Source organism: Microtus pennsylvanicus, chromosome 1 (genome assembly GCF_037038515.1).
Source record: "Microtus pennsylvanicus isolate mMicPen1 chromosome 1, mMicPen1.hap1, whole genome shotgun sequence".
In the NCBI taxonomy this organism is placed as follows: Eukaryota; Metazoa; Chordata; class Mammalia; order Rodentia; family Cricetidae; genus Microtus; species Microtus pennsylvanicus.
Window position 1 is genome coordinate 88,091,967 of NC_134579.1, and position 21,960 is coordinate 88,113,926.

General features: G+C 37.2%; 1 protein-coding gene across 5 annotated transcripts in view; it reads right to left on the reverse strand.

Annotated features, from left to right (window-relative positions):
- Pan3 (poly(A) specific ribonuclease subunit PAN3) overlaps positions 1–21,960 on the reverse strand; it is a 115,004-nt gene that overhangs the window by 39,899 nt on the left and 53,145 nt on the right. For 4 of the 5 annotated variants that reach the window (XM_075972048.1, XM_075972039.1, XM_075972067.1 and 1 more), the window contains one exon: positions 18,944–19,091. In XM_075972048.1, coding sequence (XP_075828163.1) covers positions 18,944–19,091 — 148 coding nt within the window. Of the gene's footprint in view, positions 1–2,008; positions 2,127–18,943; positions 19,092–21,960 lie in introns of all 5 variants that reach the window. The other variant, XM_075972075.1, reaches the window with a different exon arrangement.

Below are 21,960 nucleotides of genomic sequence, written 5' to 3' on the forward strand. Positions count from 1 at the left end.
GAAATGGATTCAGGTGCTAATGTATGCAGGGACTTACTCTGCCCAATTTAACCTAGATTTACAAACTTAGTGACTTTGTAAAACAATATGCCTAAAAGAAAAAGTTACAGGATAAAGAGGAATACCACTAAATGCAAATATACTTTTGAATTTCTGAACATATCCTAAAAGATCAAAGCTACAGAAGACCCATCTCAAACACTTCCCTGTTCAAGTTCCTAACACACTGCACTAAACTTGTTTGTTACATGGTTGCTCCTAAAGCTTAGGTCCTGGGAACTTAGTATATGCTACAGACAAAAAAAAAAAAAATCTGATGGTTTTAAAATTTAAAGGATTTCTGGAGAATCCTAGCAATGTGGATACATGTTTGGGTCTTCACCAAAATACATGATCTATCTATTCCCCCCCCCCAACTTATCATTAACTGATGGGCTGTATTTTACTGAAAGAAGGGGGGGGGTAACCTTAGGAACCAGGAATATGATAAATCTTGATCATGTTTTTGGTCACATTTGTGTCTATGAAACTAATGGTAATAACTATTGAAATTATGATCATTTTATTATTTTATTTAAAGCTGCTAAAAGGGATAAGAAAAAGAATTATTAAAAAGTAGATATAAAAGGATTAGGCAAAGCATCATACAGGCATGAGGTTAAACATTTTTTTTCTCTTTTAAGATTAATTTATGTGTATGGGTGTTTTGCCTGCAAGCACACAATATGCAGGACATAGAGGCAGTGCCTGTGGAGGCCAGAAGAGGACACTGGATCCCTGGAACTGAGCTGAAGATGGTTGTTAACTACTTTGTGGTGCTAGGACTCATCAAACACTGGTCCTCTGCAAAATGAGCCAACCAGTGCTCTTAACTGCTAAGCCATCTCTCCAGACCCATATAGGTGTATTTTAACTTCGGATCTAATTACACAGTAGACTGTATAAAACATCACCCTACCAACAAACAGTATCAAAAGAATTCATAAGAAAAGGCCAGGAGAATATTAGATATTATTTCATCTAATAATTTCTTTGTTCAATAAAATTCAGTTTTGCAAGTAATTCTTAAAACTGGCCTACAGAATAGTGAATGTCATTATTTTGGTCATAGTAATAACCATGCTGCAGCTGACAGACACAAAGTTGAACTGTATATAAAAGTCCAAGTTTTCAAACTGCAGTGTGAGGTGTGACTTGACACCTCCAGCTTCTAGCCTCAAAAATAAAAAGATATTGAAATTTACCTGTTTGCAACGTTGGAAAAAAATTCCATGATTCCTATTTTTAAATCACATTAGCTTTCACATAACTAAATTTAATCTTAACAACAACATATTTTCAATCCTTCAAAATAACAATCAAAATTATCTCTATATAATGTATTGTGGCCTAGAAAAATTAAAGAAAAAAGATTTTTCTTTCTGTAGCATTTTTAAATCCTCAGTACAAATTAAAAATCTATAACTAAACATATTATTGATCTTATTTTCTTTAACTTTCCTGCCAAAAAAACCTCTTAAGTTTTAAGGTGAAAATTATCTTATTAATATTTTTTGACATTTACTAAAAATCACATTGAAATATTAGCCATAGTCTGGAATACTTATGCACTGATCTGATAAAATACTTAATCATCAAATTGCATCCCACTTAACCCTACCAGTTTCAAGCCACAAGTGCATATACTCTCTTGCAAAGATTAAATATCCAAGTGCCAAAGATTTACTCAAGACAGCTTATAACCCCATGTGAAAAAAGGGCAATTTGGATTTTTTGAGCCACAAATACCCTATGCTGACTGCTCAGGACATACAAATTCCAATTTCTCCATTTTATAGAATTATTCCATGATGTTTTGTGATTAAAATGAAAACAGAGTCAATAAGAATATTAATTAATTGCCGGAATAGATTCCTTCACAAACCCTGTTTTCACAACAGCAACCCCTTATCATTAGGGGAATTAAAAGTTGCTGAACTCGACAATCCCTCCAGTTAAACAAACAGACCCCTCATAGAGCTGTCCAACGCTGCCCAAACTATCCATCCTTTAGTCGAATCAGTCAGTTTCATGAATTGTAGGATTTATCTTCAAGTCCAGTGCTGACTCAGAGGGTAGCTTGTTCCCTAGAGAAAACAACCAACAAAAATCAGAACAGCTACTGCTCATAGGCTCTTTCAACACCCAAGTGGAAAGGACATACTTATTGGGTCCAAAAAAAAAGAAAAAAAGAGAGAGAGAGAAGAGAGAAGAGAAGAGAGACAGGCAGAGACAGATCAACTACAGAGTAGTCAATAACCAAGGGCATCTATATGCCACAGCGGCTGCTCCAAGGGTTCACTCAGTTACAGCAAGAATGTTAACTAGTCAACAGCGTTTCTAAGAAAGGCTACTACACAGAACCGTCTGGTTCCCGAGAGAGAAGGCATTCTAGATGGTAAGTACTCCAAAGGCCAAATCCTGTTTGATTTCTCTTTGAAAGGCTGCCTTAGGAAGATATTATGGTAGAGAGCATTAGCCTCTTCACTCCAAAGCATTAAGCTTTGAAGCAGCTTTGCTTCAGGTTGTTCCTTAAACACAAGGTTTTCATTCTGCAGTTTATTATTCTCATCCAAAATGTAGGAAGAGTTAAGTCTAGCATTGTGACCTGTCTTCCTTGGTATGTGTGCCTAAGGATAAAAGTCTACATGCAAAGCCTTTGAGCTTCAGGATACACCTCAACAACACAAGGCAGCCATTCCATTTCAATAGTTAGTGGTGTTTGTTGTAATACTATGCTACCATGAAGAAGAGTCATTAAAAAGCAAAGCCAAAAATGTAAAGAAACCCAAAACTCAAGTTAATATCTCTCTGAAATGACCAGAGAGAAGTCAACCTACACAACTTTTCATTTTTTATTATTTTATGTGTACTGGTGGGGAGGGGAGATCCTTGCATGTATGCCTATGTACCTTGTGTATGCCTAGTGCCCTTAGAGGCCAGGAAAAGGTTTCAGATCCCCTAGAACTGGAGTTAGAGAAGGTTTCAGATCCCCTAGAACTGGAGTTAGAAGTAGTTATGAGCTGCCAATTGGGTGGTAGGATTAGAACTCAGATCCTTTGGAGAGTAGCAAGTACTCTTCCTTAACTGCTGGGTCCTCTCTACAGCCCATAAATTTTCATTTTAAAAAACTTGATCAGTGTTAATAAGTAATCAAGAATGTAAACATACCCTAATAAAGACAATTGTCCTTATTTCCATGTCTTAAGATGGAAAATTCTTGGCGTCAATCTCAGGGCCTCGGATCTCTCATTTGTAGCAGAAGATATGTTGGTGACTGCATCTTGAAAACTGTACTCATTTGAACACTGGCATCTGGCATTTGGGCAATCTATCTTTTACAACAAAGCTAAAAGACTCTTGAATGCAATAAATGGTATGTATGATCAATGGGAAAATGACAAATGAACACTCATAGCATTCCTGTATTCTATGATTCAAATGAGAGAATCTACAGTGAAAAGCTGAGAGAGTTCTTTGCTCTAACACAGTATGTAGTGTCCTTCCTACTGGAGTGGCTTTCAAACACTACTTAAAAATCATGGGCTTCTTTAAATGCTTCAGGGCTTTCTGCCAGTGCTCAATTTGAATGTTTTAGCTTTTTCCCACTGTTTACCACATCAGCAAAACATAAATGCAGGCCACAATTAATCTGCATTTGCTTCTGAACATACTGACATCAATATAACTTGTGATGAGCTGGGATATTTTCATGTAGACCACAAATGAAAAGTCTGTTCCAGTCAACCTCATATTTTACACATAAACATTTTTATAAGGTACTGCCTCTGCAATAATCTTTATTTATATGTTCATGTGCTCAAAATAAATGAGCACAACTCATAGACCCATGATGTTCATATCACCACATGACAACACAGAAAGGGAGACTGAGGAATTTCCAAGCAAATGTTACCTCTCGCTCACAATTTCAAAACAAAATAACCTCAGTCTGATCCTTCTAAGTAACTCTGTGAGTTAGTGTAATAAATTTGACCGTGTAAATCCCAATTCTGTCTAATTTCAAATTCTGAGGCTATATAAAGACATCATGAGGGCTCTACTTGAAAACCACCATTCTGAGTACAATCCTGATTTACTGGCTCCCAAGAGGCAGAACAATCCAAGGGTTTTCTGCCATCTCCTGCTACACGTGCTCCAAGATTTCTTAACTCTCCTACTAGTTCTCTCAGTTCTGAAACTTTGGAGGTTTCAAATACAATGCGTCCAACTTTGAAGAATAGCAAAATTGTTAAAGATATAAAAGACAGGCGATCAGATAATTTTTTGCTTTCCATATCACACAGCCTGTTTTAAAAAAAATCAACTGGAAAGATAAATCAAAAGGTCTGGATACTGTCAAAAAGAACTATCCACATAAACTAAATAGTGGCTGGTTGGAATTTAGTTAATGAAATATTAGCAAAATATGAATGTACAACATGAAAGTAAAACTTAGTAGCAGTTGAACAACAAAAAAAAAAGAAAGAAAGAAAGAAAGAAAAGAAAAATAGAAAAGAAATAGAAAAGATCTTGGGTATTCCCAGGAACTCGAGTTCTTCAAAATCAGCATTTAAGAATTAATGGCTATTCCAAGCAGAAAATCCTACTCCAAGCCTAGCCCAGGGCTCATGACAATCCCTGAAACAGAACTTTCTTCCCATTTGTTCAAGTCTTGATGCAACTCAGACTTTTTTTTTTTTTTGGAAGTTCACTGACTAGATAATACATTTTAAAACTGGTTAAACAGGAAAAAAAAAAATCAAGCAAATGGGTTCTCAATTGGGAGAACAAACCTGTAGTTTGGGGGTGGGGGGGTGGAGGAAGGTTGGCTTCTTCTTGTTGGTAGTGGTGGTAATTTATGAGGTGGGGCTTCTCTGCGTAGTCCTGTCTGTCCTAGAATTTACTCTGTAGACCAGGGAGGATTCCAACTCAGAGAGCTCTGTCTGACTCTGCCTCCCAAGTGCTAGGGTTAAAAGCACATGCTGCTGGGGCTGGAGAGATGGCTCAGTGGTTAAGAGCATTGCCTGCTCTTCCAAAGGTCCTGAGTTCAATTCCCAGCAACCACATGGTGGCTCACAACCATCTGAAATGAGATCTGATGCCCTCTTCTGGCTGCAGACACACAGACAGAATATTGTATACATAATAAATAAATAAATATTTAAAAAAAAGCACGTGCCACAATGTCCAGCTCAACTGTGTTATAAACAGAAAGAAACCTTGTCCATCCTCTAAAACTAATCTCAAATGTTTTCTTTTCCATGAAAGTTTATTAACAGAACATCCTTACATAAATCAAATTTTCTGACATCTCGAGCTCTCCCCCTCTAGAATTAAACAGCTGTGTCAAGAGTTAGGAGAATTTTTAAATTACACATAAAGGTGAATGCTCCTAATCTGAGGTTTCAGAGTTAGGTCTCAATGGGGAGAGGGAAGCCTGCATGCTTGATCACAGTCATCACATTCTCTACATTTGAAAGCTCCCTGGAACTTTAAAGAAAAACAGGCATTGAACAAGAGTTAATGTTTACTAATGGCCCATGTGTGATCACAAAAATAGATTAAATGACAAAGTCTCCAGTATCATTTCACTTCAGAGAATGAAATATACACAGCAAAACATGGAGATATAAACTATGAACGTCTAATCAAAGACTCAACACCACAAAAGCATGTAAGTGGAAAATATTAATAAGGCTAGAGAAACAGAAATGGTGTGGTGGAAAAGGGGCATTTAACCTTGATCAATGAAAGGAAGGCAAGAGCTCAGCAAGCAAGTATTTTTCTTCAAGATTTTTTAAAATTGTCATTTATACATTTAGTGTCTGTGCATGTGGCATAGAGGTCAGAGGACAACTTGCAACAGTTAACTCTTTACTTCCCTAAATAGTAAAGAATTGACTGATAGCGGGGAATCTCACATCCATCAGGCTTGGTGGAAGGCTACCCACATCAAGGCACCTTGCCAACAGCAGAACAATGGTAAGCACAGCGGAACTTGGGAAGGAAACCGTGTTCAAACACAACAGAGAGCAGGCTCAAGCACAGAAAGCCCACATGAGGTAGACTTGAAGAGAGCAAGCTTACTTTTCCAGGAAAAAAAATGATCTTAAGTGGCTCCTTTCTGAACATTACTAGTGGATCCTGGACCAGGGGAAGCTGCAGCTCTGCAGCCCTTAGTCACCCTCTTGAGGAAGTACACACAAGGCACCGTGGCTAGAACTCTCACATTTAGACAGCAGAGAAATCCTAAATTTCTTCTTTCACAGCTTCACACACACAATGTTCATTTCTACTCTAGATCTGTATCAATCCCATGGTCTCTTTATTCATTGAGAATTCTGACAGTTTATCATTGGAATCTTGTGATCATAACTAAGTATATTACTTATTACTTGATCACATTGATTATTCACACTGATAGACATCTTTTAAGTGAAAGATGCACAGGTATATATGTACAGAAGGATATGCTGGACAAAGACCTGATGAGACACAGCAAGACAGAGGGACATTTTATCTCAACATTCAGAAAGGTGGAATGATGTGGAACGTCCTTCTGTATATGTGTTGCTTTTATTGGTTGATGAGTAAAGCTGTTTTAGCCAATGGCTAACAGAAAAAAGCTGGGAGGAAAGTCCAAACAAAGATAGAGAGAGAGAGAAGGTGGAGTCAAAGAGACATCATGTAGTCACTGAAGGAGAAAGATACCAGTAAGTCACAGCCTTGTAGCAATACACGGATTAGTAGAAATAGGTTAATAAGAAGTAAGAGGTAGCTAGGAATATGCCTGAGCCATTGGCCAAACAGTGTTGTGATTTATATTTCTTTGTGATTATTCAGGTCAGGGCAGCCAAAAAACTATAGTTTCCATTCATAGGTACCCAATGGGAGACTATTTAACACTTCCTGTGGAAGAACCTTCCATTGATATCTTTTAGCAGGCTGAGAATTATTATAAGTATGCATTGTGAAGGCATTTTTTTGTCTTTTTCTTGTATAGTGAAGAAATAATCTTTTATATCAATAACTATGAGAGGCCATTCTTTAGGCAACAGAGAAAGCAAGGAATGGCTGAATCACATCATTAACAGCTCTTAGATCTATTACCATTCTCCATTTTCCAGATTTCTTTTTAACAACAAATACAGGAGAATTCAAAGGGCTGGTTGATTATTCAATATCCTGAGCATCTAGTTGCTTCTGTACCAATTGTCCTAAAGCCTGTAGTTTCTCTATTACTAAATAAAGAAAGCAAGTCATGAAAGTAAATTTGGTACAAGACTTTAGACTTACCAAGATGAGTTAGGTAATGGAGTATTTTTTCCGTATTTGTCAAATGCAATTAACTAGATATTGTTGATATATATATTGTACTTATTGTATACAGTTATTCTTATATTAATTATACCCTTTTTATTTTAGACCAAAAAGGGGAACTGTAGTGACAATTTATTCGTATTTTAATAAATAAAGCTTGCCTGAAGATCAGAGAGTAAGATAGTCATACTGGTCAACCATACAGACCAGGTAATGGTGGCACACACCTTTATTTCCAGTAGCTACACTAGTTTGCCACAGAAACCAGGCGGTGTGGTGCATGCCTTTAATCCCAGCACTAGAGAGGAATATAAGGTGAGATGAGACAGGTCTCAACCTTTTCTCATTCTGAGGATTCCTGGAGTCAGGATCACTGTTTCTGTATGAGGTAGAGGTAAGAGCCAATGTCTGGCTGCTTTGTTTTTCTGATCTTCAGGTTGAATCCCAATATCTGTCTTTAGGTTATTAATATTTGTGCTACAAACAAGGACCAGTTTAGCATCTTTGTTACTTATAATTTTTATAAAATTATAGTAATTATATATTCACATTTAAAAAAACTTCGTAATAATCACACCCAAGCCCCGTTAGCAAGAACATATTAGGTCAATGTAGTATCCTTCTCTATTAATTATAAAAAGGAACATAAATTACATAGGGGCAAGGGAAAGAAGCCCTACCTCCCTCAGTGTATCAAGACTAAAGATTCCCACAGCAACCAATGCTATGGTAAAGTCCTGGTTTTTGATCAGGACTGATCACAGAACTTCCTGAAAGCCTTTTTAAATTTGACATGTAGAAATGAGAGGAAAAGAAATAAGGTGCTAAGTGAGAAAGTGGATTTTTAAGTTTCGGTTTTTTGAGACAGTTCATACCTGTGAACTTTTACTCATGACTTAGGGGAAAATTGCTCAGCCTGTGATGTCCCAGTCTGCTCATCCTTATAATGAATAGCTTAGCCCTGAAGCCTTCTGACCCTGATCTCATGACAGTGTGGCAGATGGGGGTGAGGCAGACACTTGACAATTACATTGGAAAGCAGTGTTGTCAACAAACAATATCCACCCACCATCTGATACTAAAAGGATACACTAAATATTTTCCTATCCTAAGCACCCATCCATGCCTCTGCCTCCCATGTGCTGGGATTAAAGGTGTGCACCACCTTTAATGCCCTGTGAGAAACTGGATTTTATTTTATTTTATTTTATAAATATTTATTTATTATGTATACAATATTCTGTCTGTGTGTCTGCCTGCAGGCCAAAAGAGGGCACCAGATCTCATTACAGATGGTTGTGAGTCACCATGTGGTTGCTGGGAATTGAACTCAGGACCTTTGGAAGAGCAGGCAATGCTCTTAATCTCTGGGCCATCTCTCCAGCCCGAGAAACTGGATTTTAAAGATTAGAGTGGGCCCCAGTCAAAAATGTACTAGTTTTTGTTTGCCATTACAAAACAGTGCTTTACTCACTACTTAGCTGACCTGGAAATCACAAACCTACTCCAGCCTTCTGAGGGCTGAGATTACAGACATGTGCCACCATACCCAGAAAGAAGAAATATACATTAAAAACAAACAAAACAAAACAAAAAACCTAGGGAAATGTTGGCATACTGCTCCTTGATAAAATGCTCAAAGTTTAAATTTCCTAAAGTTTAAATTAGGCTTTTCTAGCACTAATGGTTCAAAGCAGCAAAAAAGATAGTTTTCTTTTTGTTTCTTTCTTTCTTTTTTGATTTTTCAAGATAGGGCTTCTCTGTAGCTTTGGGCCTGTTCTGGAACTAGCTCTGTAGAGCAGGCTGGCCTTGAACTCACAGAGATACACCTACCTCTGCCTCTCAAGTGCTGGGATTAATTAAAGGCATGTGCCACCACCACCTGGCCGATAGTTTTCTTTTTTTAAAAAAAATAAAGTAAAATAAAAAAGCTTTTTATAGAAAACTGCTCCCAGTATAATATCTCTCGTAAATACAAAATCATTTTCAGTAGTTATGAGAAGCAAAACCCCCCGACCTAACTTTAACTTTCTAAACTTTTCAACATTTAAAATATTGGGGAAGTGTTATTTATTTTAATAACTCATTTTATTCAACATCATAAAACCTAAATTTTTACTGAATAAATCATATTTCAAGATGCAAAGTGTTCTCTTTTGTGTGTGGTAGTCCAGTAGGACACATGTATATGGTGAATGTGCCCATGCACAAACACATGAAACTGGAGCTGAAAACTGCTGCTTTCCATAGTTGTTCTCCACCGTGTATTTTGAGACAGGTCTCTCACTGAACTTGGAACTCAGCAGCTGGCTAGACCAACTGGGCAGCAAGCCCTGGGGATCACCCTGCCCCTGCCTCCCAGAGCTAGAGTTACACAGGCATGCTGGCTATGCAAACTCAGGTGCTTACACTGTCTGTACCAGAGTCCGGACTCCAACCGGACATTGCATATGTTCTTCCATAGAAACAAAGATAGAAAACAGTTCTCACAAAGGAGAGGTTGGGTAGAAAGAAAATGTCTTCTTGGAAGACCACAAAAGCCAATTTTCACCTTTACCTTGATTTTAAAACATCCTGAGGTGGCTCTTCATTTCCCTCAAGAGAAAGATAAAAAGTTCAAAATATGAGCCAGGTGTAGTCACACATGCCTTTAAACCCAGCACAGGGAAAAAGACTGGTGGATCTCTGTGAATTCAAGGCCATCCTGGTCTACAAAGCAGGTCTCAGGACAACTAGTGCTGTTATACAGAAAAACCCTGTTTTGAAAAACCCAAAAAGTTCAAAATACAAAATCTACAATGTAAAAAACAATGCCTACTACCACAGAATATTTCTCATCCACAGGAGAAAAAAAATTATACTCCCAAGAATGAAGGTATTACAGGAACAATGAATGCACTTGAGAAAACTCCCTCAAACTTATACTCTCCAGAAAGGATCAAAATGTGTAACTTTCATCTGGAGACAAGGCCTGTTTGGTGCTAACCTGAACTGTTAGGATTATCCTAAGTATTGGACTTAAAGCATGCATCACCAAACTCAGTACAGAACCAACTTTTAAACATCAAGTGAGGAGTAAGACTGTAACTCAATGGTAAAGCATTTCATCCGGCAGAATGTAGGCCCTAGGTTCACTCCTTTGAGTGGTGGGGACAAACAAGCAGGTGATGGTAGGTAGTGTACAAAGTATCTAATAAGAGTTTAAAACTAGAATAAAAAGCACAAAAGAAATAACAGGAGCACAAATATCAAAGACACAAAATTCTACCCTCAACAGCATTTTAGTTCAAATGGAGACAGATTTTGTCATTAATGAAAAGGCTTGTGAGGAAGGTGTGGGTGGAGCCCGGGTGCACAAGTAAAGGAGAGGTCAGAGGATAACTGTGGCAGTTGTGCTTTTTCCACCATGTCGGCCCCAGGTATCAAATTACGGTGTTGTTCAGCTTGTCCACAAGCACCATTGCTAATGAGCCATCTTGCCAGCCCTGAAATAATATTTACAAAATGTGGTAAAATAATTTTATATTAAGGCACTCAAAATCTAGATTCACGGTAGAATACTGGATCTAAGACTTTTTGGGGTTTGTGGTATTTGATTAAACTCTTATTTTGCAATCCTTTAATAGCCAAATGAACAGTTTTCAATCAATAAACCAAGAACTAAAAACCATGAAATGAGACAATGAAGATAAACTTTGTTTAGATGCTACATGTGATGACATATGCTTAAGTGTCAGCACTTCGGGAAGGGTACATTTCTAAATCTCAGGCCAGCCTGGGCAATATATAGCAAGATCCCTGTGGCTTTGGGAGAACCAGGGAAAGAGAAGGGATGGGTGGTTTGGATGGGAATGGTTCCCATAGACTCATGTGTTTGAATGCTTGGTCCACGGGGAATAGAACAATTAGAAAGTGTGGCCTTGTTGGAGGAAGTGTGCCACTGTGGGCGTGGACTTTGAGGTCTCATATATGCTCAAGATACTACCCAGTGTGGCAGTTCACTTTCTGTTGTCTGCAGATCAAGATGTAGAACTCTGAGCTCCTCTAGCACCATGCTTGCCTGCATGCTGCCATATTACTGCCATGACAATGGACTAAACCTCTGAAACTGTAAGCCAGCCCCAATGAAATGTTTCCCTTTATAAGAGCTGCCATGGTCATGGTGTTTCTTAATAGAAACCCTGACTAAGACATGGTGTCTTTCACAGTTGGGAGCAAATACAAACGAAAACTATAAAATGTTTCAAACTGATTAGTACAACTATTTATTTCTCTTCGTTATATTATATAAAGAGTGACATTTGTTACCACACACTTCCTCAAAGCTTTGTTAACTTTTCCTAAAAAGTAAAAAAACTTTCATAGAAGGCATGGGAATCTGACCAAAATAAATGCAGTTTAATCTACATCTGGTTTTCTTGTCATTAACTAGAGGATTTTTAAAATTGGTACATACAATTGTATGTTCACGGTGAATTTGCATCTACAGTAGGAGATAGATGAATATATATTAATATTAGAAACACCCATCTATCAATTCATAAAGTGATTAAAAAAACTAAAGCTGCCTACAACAATGTCCACTCAATACAAACTGAATAACATTATTATCGGTAATGTATTTTTCAGTATTACATGGTAGAGACTGCTGCCCAAGATCACATTCCTTTCTACATACAGTCATCTTCCCTTTAACCTAACTTCAGCCCTTCCTGCCTTTATAAATATCAGAATTTCTAGAGCTGTCATTAATTCAACCTTCATCCTCAGAATGTTGGCCGCATATAAAGCACAGAAAATAAATCCCTAAAATTATGAATAACTCATCCACCTTGCTCACTGGCCTATGATGGTTAACTTTCTTTAGTCTCCAATGTTTGAAAAGAACAGAAAAGTGACCTGTGTGTCCACAAATTTGACCAAAGACCCGAGATGACAAGATCTTCTGTACTGTAGTCTCTTCACTGGTGGTCATCTGTTAATCCATTTAGATTACTTCAGCCAAGCACCAGAACACTGTGGAGTGCTTGCTTCAGCATGAGATTTAGCCCTAGATCGCATGATGAAGGTGGGCACACCCCACACAGCATGACACACGTAAATACAGCAGACTCACAAAGACAAAGATGGGTGTGCCATGTTTTCTCTCACAGGCAGAATCTAGATTTTAAAGTAGAAAGATGGAGACTGAGGGAAAGGACAGAGACCAGGTAGGAACAGTAATGAATTTAATCCATTATTTTGTGTGCTGATATGAAAAAAATTAAGTGAATAAAAAGGGGCACATGAGAGGTGATGGCTACTAAATTAATTTGGGGGATCAAAAGAACCTTTTTTTTCTTTCTCTGTTCACTTAAAGATACTTAGACCAATTACTAAAGCTGCTTAGATACCATCTTATAAGCAAAAAAGGGAGAGGAATGGGTTAAAAAATTAAAATATAGACTCAAAATATGTAAATAATGCCTCAAAGTTAAGCTAACACCTTGCATCTAAAGAAGAGAGAACTGTAACACAACTACTTAAAGCAGAGTAGATCCTGCCTATGGGGAAATGCTATGGAAGAACCTTCCAGACTTCCCATCATGCTTTCCTTCCTTTGTGGCTTCTGGCTGACTAGTGAGATGCTGACAAGAGATATGAACAACAGCCCTCAACTATAACCAAGAAATGCACTTCTGTTCTAAGTAGCCTCTGCATCTGGGGATCTGTTTCTGCAATTTAATCCACACTACTGCACTCATGAATCAATGGTGGAGCAGTTAGGAACTAAAAGTATCATTGCCACTCCATTCATCTATATAGCTGTCTCCAGAGCACAACAGTGCACTGCCCCACCACCAGTAAGTGACCACTCCTAGCTACTAGTTACAGAACTATTACTCCAGATGTGGGAGTTATTTATTAAACTGTAGGGGAGGGAATCTCATTTCAGCAATGTTAGTATGTAAGAGATTCAGGACCAAATAACTCAGAACTAAATTCTCAGTCCACACCAAGAGCTGTTCTTAGGCTTCCTCATTGAATGTTTATTTGCTCTAGGGACAAGAAAGGGCTAAGTCTGTAAATCTTCTTTTTCACTAAGACCCTTTGCATGTGCCCTATCCTCTAACCTCTATGCACATCTAAAAGACAAAAAGCAACAAAAATGACTTGATAATCAAGCTAAGATTCAAATGATAATTGAACAGAGAGGGTTGCAACCATTCAGACTATCCCTTCAGAATGAGGACTGTTCCCAACTACACGAGTAATCACAGCAGAGTGAATGTACTCACCACACTCCCTCTTCACTGTAGCCTAAATGCACTAGAAATAGTTAGCTAAAAAGTTACTGTAGCTCTAAACCCATCAGATATTAATCGGGGAGGAGGAACGGTTTCTAGCTCTCCACACTAACCTAAGACTCACAAATGTTCTGGGCATTTGCTAATATATGTTCTCTGTTTCTTAGCTCAGTCAGAACCAGTACAATGCACTAATGCAGCTCAGGCTCTCTTGCACTGGTTGTAATTTTTACTTACACAAAGTATGTCGAGGAAACTCACAGGCCATTAAAATTCTTTTTAAATCCAATCCAAGAATCATAACACTATTTGTGCTATTCCTCTTCAGTCTTTACTTCTGTAATTATTTTCTGTTCCCTAAAGTCGCTGAACAATGACATTTCAGATTTTAAAGCTGTCTTCAAACAGAAACCAAGCACTATATGGAAAATCATAAGACTACTTTAGAAGAACTGTCCATGTTTCAAATGCATCAAGTCACATTCAATATCAACAGTACAATCTTATCCAAGAACTGTAGGAACCTTTACTACAGATATAGGTCACTGAATCTGCCACCTATCCTTGAGGGAGCCTATTTCTTCCCACCCAGCCCCTCCCCTCAGTTCAGGGACAAAGCAGCCAACATAATGCAATTCGTGGAGTAAACCCACAACTGGAACTCTCAAGTCTAGCAGGCAATTAACCAGGGATTCCACAGCTATAGAGTCTTAATCAACTATTAGCTATTACAGCCTTACCTGACATGTCTCCAAGCCAGCTGCTGCAGCCACATCCCCCTCTGCGCCAAAAACGTCTTGCCTCAGTTTCCTGAAATTCCCAAGTGGGACAGGGAATACAGCCAGATGGCATCCTCAACCTGGTATAGTCTAGAGTTCCACTGCCAGCAACCTTCCCCGGGTACCACAGTTTGTGTCTGCACATGCACACATACAGCAGACCCTTCTCCGACAAGCTCAACATTAAAGGGCAACAAAATGCTCCTGTGCTCAAAGACGCTGAAGGCCCTGATCTTAACAGTAAAATAATTGTAAACTTTTTAAATTTGTTATTTTAATAAAGTAATCCTCAAACTAGAGAACCTTCAAAGATTTAAATGATTATAAATTATGAATATACCTGGAAAACAAAGTAGTTACAAAAAGATGGGCATATGCAACTTTAAAATAATACTTACAAGCACTTTAAAGCTGCTTATAGGAATGGTCAGTACCTCACCACATAGACTTTTCTGACACTGTTATAACTTCCTTGAGGTTCATTTTTGTGACTTATTTAATTATATAATTGAACACTAATTCTTAAAAGTTCGTCAAGGCTATTTATTGAATCATTAAATAAAATTCACTGTATTCAAGAAATATGCACCAATTAAATTATTTCCCAATACAAAATGAGATTTTAATAAGAAAGCATTATTAAGAATTGCAAATACTTAAATTTTAATCACGAATTATTTCTACTAATAGAAATATAAAAACAATTCAGATAAATCAAATCAGACTAAAATGTCATAATTAAATTGTGATAGAATTACTTAAGAATCTCACAGAATTCATTTTAGGGTAGACTTGGAAAATAACAAGGAAATGTGTTTAGAGTTCTATCCTACTCATCATAATCATGTTTAATAACTCATAAATCTTTTTTGACTCGCAATAACACATCATTCATAAACACAAGGCAATTACAGTGTTAGCTTCTGAGCTTTTGTGTTCTGACTCATGCAGCTTAAGATAGGTAATTTTAAGTATGAGTTTGGATATTCTGTAACATCAGATGCCTGGTGGTCATTTTCAGCTGCACATTTCTTTAGCTAGATATTGGTATAATAATTTAGTTAGGGACTGGAGAGATGGCTTAGCGGTTAAGAGCATTGCCTGCTCTTCCAAAGATCCTGAGTTCAATTCCCAGCAACCACATGGTGGCTTAAAACCATCTGTAATGAAGTCTGGTGCCCTCTTCTGGCCTGCAGATATACACAGACAGAATATTGTATACATAATAAATATCTTTTTTTAAAAAAATAAAATAAAAAATAATTTAGTCAGTCAGATATAGCTGTTGATTTCATTTTACAAGATTGCTCTCTTCTGTACAATTTATAGGAGGTATTTTTTTAACCTATTCATTTTGTTAATTTAATTATTTTTCTTGTTTTGCCCTCTTACCTTTCTGATTTATAACAAATCAGTTATATGGATATATGCATACAAGAACTAATTTAAAAAGTGTAATTAAAACTATGTAGAAAACATTAAGAGCAACTGACAAAGAGCAGTGGATGAGGGACAGCCGAGCACAATACAGTTCAACATAACCGATCATTTCTATTTTCTTCCAGCCCACTGACATGTGAGCTGAGCTACAACTACAGTTCTTATTGCTCCACGCAACTTAAACAAAGACTTCACTTGTCAGAAATAACCCTGTAAACAAGCACTATGAAAACTTATTTCCGTCCACTCGGATTCCAGTATTAGATTCCTAAACAAGCCAAATGTGCAACAATTAAGAGGAATTAAATCTCTACCCTTCCTCAACTCTGACAGAAAACAAAGACCTAATGAACCACAGAATTTATTTTTAGCAAAGGACTTTCAAGAACTTTCAAACTATTTAAAATCATAAGGACGTTTGTAAAGCCCACATTTAAAAAAAAGTTTCAACACTGATAAATAAGAATGATGAATCAATTCATGTCCCCATATCTTCTCCTTTGTGTCTCTCCCACACTTTCCCTAAGACAAGAGTAACAACATCAAGATTATTCAGCTCATCATTTGGCACCACCACTTTCATGACTATGCGAAAACAACTGGTCATTTCCTCAAAAAACTGGCTATTTATTTCCTTCAGCTTATAGGAGGAGCAGAGAAAATGTGTAGCTGGTGACAGAGCATCTACCTAGGTAGGACATGAGGCCTTGGGTTTAACCCCAGTAACGTAAAAACAAGCAAACAAAAAACCTAAAATAAAATTAGCAATAAGTAAGAACCATTAATAGTGCTTAGCATAGTAATTATTCTCCTTCTTATATCAAGCATATAAAATTTACAATAAGATATACTGTCTGGTCAATAATTTACAATAAGATACAATGACTGGTCAATCCGAAAACATAAAAAGAGGGATATTTGAAAATGCTGAAGACGCTCTATGGCCTTTTCTTATTTATATGTTAATAATCATCTTTTCAAACTCAAGAATTCTCTCATTAACAGAACAAGAAGTGTCCAGTCCCTGAGTCACAACTGCACACATCATACCACATGAGAATAAAGAACACTACCCCAGAAAGGTATGGTTTTCTATTACTCTCTCTCTCTTTTAAACATGCTCTGGCTTAATTTAATAGCTAATTTAAAGTATGTCAAAATAACAGCTAATTAAAGTATGTCAATCTTTACCTTATTATAAAACCAAAACACTATTGGGAAAAATTGTGATTTTTAAAAAGTCAACAAAAATAGTTTTCATGATTAAATTATTTTTGAGGCACAGAAGCACTAAACTATTATTTCACAACTTGGCACATTCAAAATTTCATTCCTAAAAATCAGTTCAGGAAAATCTTTGCAAAGACAAAGTAGAAAAATCTCTAAACCATGCTGTGTAAAAGTATTATATACTATGCTTCTGAGAAGGGTGTAAACTAATGATCTTAATTTCTGAAAGGCTATAAACCTGTTAATAAAATCAGCATACAAAGAAAAACACCTATTTACAAATAAAAAGTATAAATATAATTGCAGGGGTTAGAAAAGGCACTGAAGCCCAAGCTAATTTCCATTCCTTAAATTCGTAAACCACACTAGGACACTTAGAACTAACTGTGGCTCATGGTCACAGGTTCAATGTAAGAATACAACTAAGACTACAGACACTGGGTTATAACCTAAAGGAGACTTCTCCAAGCATTGAAATTTATGTGAAAAATAATGGAAGGCACTGAAGGTTTATAAAAATGGTGTTCAGGATAAAAAGGACAATTCGGTTTTTATTTTCTCCTCTCAAGAGTTAAGTCACTAATACATGGTAGAAGAAGGAAAGTGTTTCTTCGCCCCAGTACTTAGACAACTGTCATCTGAACAAACATTCGTGGCGCAATAACTGTTAAAGATGAAGACTTTAATAGGATACAGACTACTTCCAATAGTGCCAAAGGATGGTTATTTTGTCATTAATAGGAAGAAGAGTGATCATTCTAATGTTAGTTATGCAGGAGAATAAGCAATTTCTCAGTTAAATTAATTAAGCTAAAATTAATTAACCCTAGAGGTACAGGTCCAACCTTTGGACATTGCAACAAGATATCATCTACAAAGTTCATGCTTGAGAACTGCTAATCAGGTTACAAAGGAAAAAGAATCATAATGCTTTAACTTAAGTGTGAGATTTTGTGTGGGGCTGTGCCTTGGACACGCCTGCACCATGCTACTCAAATATGGGACCGCTAAAACAGCTCCTATAAGTTAGCAGTTACTAGAGTTTCAAAACCACAAAGTTGTTATGGATGTTTCTAAACTAAACGCTTGAAAATTTAAATTCCCTATAATATTTAAAAAGGTTTTTGTGGGGGGGAGGGGGGCAGAGTACTGCACCTGTAGCCATGTGTGAAGCCTGCATTCCTTAAAATGACAACTCTCAAGTAGTCTTATCAACTATGTGCACACAATATTACTTCTGATACATTTAAGGCATTGGCTAAGCAAACCCATGTTTTGTGATTGGCATATGTGGCTCATTACTGTTGATTCTTTATATACACATAGCAGCAATTTATAAAGCTATGCAGAAGTACAGACATGTTAGATATGTAAACTATGCTTTTGTATAAAAAAAAAAGTGAATCCACCTCATGGGAAAAAACTCCTAATAGTACATTGCTTATATGCATTTTTATACTACCAGACATTCAGTTCTGACATTGTTTTCCAGAGCTGAAAATGTTTACTTACTTACTTACTAACTAAAAAACAAACAGAAAAGACCCACATGAGAAGGCATGGGAAGAAATCAAATGGAAGGACAGAAGTGGCAAGGGAGTGGGCAAGAGTGGGGAAAGCAAGAGAGGAGGGGGGCAGAGCTAAATCTCCCTGGTAACACAAGTATGTTATTCCAGCTCTAAGTGACTCCAGGCTGAGAGGCTAAGACAGATGCTCTTTGTCGCAGAGTGAATCATTCAAGTATACAATTTCACTTCTAATAAATAAAAACAACACAAACAAACAAAAAGCCACAATGCTTACAGATGTGATACCTGAAACTCACTGGAGAGTTACTCAACTTACCTGGTGCTAATCCAGCAGAAGCAGGACTTCCCATGGATGGGTGAGAGAGAACTTGAGAGAAGGCAGACATATTTGACTGGGACACGTTACTCAGCCTGGAGGTTGATCCTCCTTTAGGTATAAACTCGCTTGCAGTAGGATTTGGTGTCTATTTGAAAACCAAATATAGGAAGTTAACACACTTTAGGCTTCCAAAGGACATTTGACTCTACTAGGTCTTACTCTTTAGTGTTCCATTCACTAAACTCTTTTACTAGAAGGATTTAAGTCTTTTAGTTTCCATATTTTAGTATAATATAAATAACTTTCTTAGTGGAAATCGGATAATCAAATCCAAGGTAAACTTTTTCGTGTGAAGACTTTTAGCCTTGTAAAATGTGAAATGTGCATGCATCACTTCTAAACCATCCTTACACGTTTTTGAGAGCTGGGGGTTGAGGGTACCTCAAAACTGAGCAACAACTTTCAAACTTATATCTTTAAACCTCTTTCCAGGATAAAGGCCAAAACTGCTTTTCTTTCTAAATTAATTACTTCCTTTATTGTAAGGCTAAACATTTCCCCTCTATGAAGCTATGCACTGAAATAACAGAAGTCAAGAAACACTTAAGGCAAACATAAGAAGGGATAATAAAAAAAATGTAAAGTCCCCACTGTGCACCATCACAATGACTTGTAGCACTTGCCATGCAAGTTACATGGATTACATGGCACTCAAACATAACTCCTACATATTCAAACTGGATGTCACTTTTGGCTTTAAGAACTACTAAAGTATTATATATATTAAGTTCATAAAGCGTGTTTCTGTCCACTTGCAATTCTAACAGAAGGTAGAAAATAAAAAGATGAACTAATTATTATAAAGCCTAACACAGCTTCCTTATTTGATATGAATGACATTTTAAACTACCAAGTTAAGAGTTCAAAGTACTGTATTAGAAAAGGAAAAGGCCACAGGCTAAACAAATTACAAGTTTTAAAATAACATTACTGATAATTAGTCAACTACACTTAAAGTACTAAAGTACAGAAGAAACAGCAAAAACTGGCTTACCGTGAACACCCTGAGATGCTTCCTGTGCCACATCTAAGATACAAAACTGAAAGAATAGCTAATATCCCATTTTCATGTAGAACAGTGGCTTTCAGTCTTCCTAATGTTATAACCCTTTAGTGCAGTTGCTCACATTGTGGTGACCCCCGACCATAAAATTAAAATCATATTACATATGATCCCCCCCCAGAGGATTATAACCCACGGGATAAAAACAGCTGACCTAAAGGCATTAAAAAAAATTCCTCCAGCTGGGCAGTGATGCACACCTTTAATCCCAATAATTGAGAGGCAAAGGCAAACAAACCTCTGTGAGTTCGAGGCCAGTCTAGCCTACAAAGCAAGTTCTAGGACAACCAGGACTACACAGCGAAACCCTGCTTGGAAAAAAACAAGCAAACAAACCAAAAACTCAAATGCTCAAGTTTTCAAAAGTAGTGGCATAGTCTTTAAGTGGGTGGACTAAACTTCTGGGACAGAAAGCAAACTGGTGAGAGTTCCTGCAGCACCTCCAAGTCACAAGGAGGCAAATGACAACTAAAAGGCACCAAGCATGGCAGCCTCCATATGTTACCAATCAACCCTAAATCTACCTTTAAAAGGGAAAGTCAAAACAAATGCTATATGACATATTATGTAACAGTCCAAAATACCCTAGAGAAATGGCATTTTGGAAATTACAAGTCTATTGGGAAGAAAACAAAATTGGGTAAAGAAAAATCATGTATTTAATATATCCCTAAAAAATAAAAATCACCCTACTTTGCTATAATGAATTATATTGAACAAAATAGACTACCAGATTTCAAAGATGAGCTTCTCCAACTTAAATACATTTTTACTTTATTTTGAAAGCCTTTATTTTCTGTATATGTTGGAAGAGGAAGGTGTATGTGTGTATGAGTGGATGCCTACATGCAGCAGTCAGCATCTGCTGTTTGATTTCATCAGCCCCACCTTTTTGTGAAATGTCTTCTCACTGAACCTGGGGCTCACTGACTCAAACTAAACAGGCTGGCCAGCAAGCATCAGGAAACCTCCTGTTCTACTTCCCCAGCACCGAGGAATTACTGGGATTACAAGAGCCTATCATTACCCTGGCAATTATGTGGGAGCTGGGGTTCCAAACACAGGTCCTCATGCTTGCATGAGCAAGCACTTCACCAACCAAGCCATGGCCCAGCCCCATGAAAGCCTATTTTTAAGGGTTCCTATGAAGAAGAAAATGAATAGGAGATTCACTGTGCTTACAACAAACAAATCTTATATAAAGGGCTCTTAAATTCATTACAACAAAGATATTCAAATTAATGAAACGTAGAAGTTAACACATTAAACTGCAACCATAATCAACCACCAAAACAAAAAACCAACCCCTTGTTTTAAACAGGAATTAAAGGTAAAAAGAAGGTCCTAAAATCCTCATCTTTCTTCTTGCCCTTGAATGGGTGGCTTGAGAGTTTGTTTAGCTGTGAGCACTTGAACTCCTAACAACCTCAAAAAAAAAATCAAGGATGATCTGGGATGTAGTGGTACATCCCTTTAATCACAGCACTCAAGAGACAAAGGCAGGCAGATTTCTGTGAGTTAGAGGCCAGTCTGGTCTACACACAGACTTCCAGAACAGTCATGACAACACAGAGAAAGTGTGTCTCAGAAAGAAAAAAAAATCTAGAATAAGAGCATAGTCGCTACAAACAGAGAAATTTAACTATAGGCAGAACAGAGAAATACCATGTTCTATTTATTCATATTAGTCTCGTGGTAAAGCTCAGTAAGACGGTCAATATAATAAAAAGATGCATTCTGGATAGTGTTATGTGGCACCTATCCATAATGGAATTACACAGCTTTAGAAAAGAGAAACCAGGGAAACTGCAAGTAAATGGATAGAACTGCAAAGAATTACCCTGAATGAGGCAACCCTGATTCAAAAAGAAAAAGACCCCAAGCTCTTGCA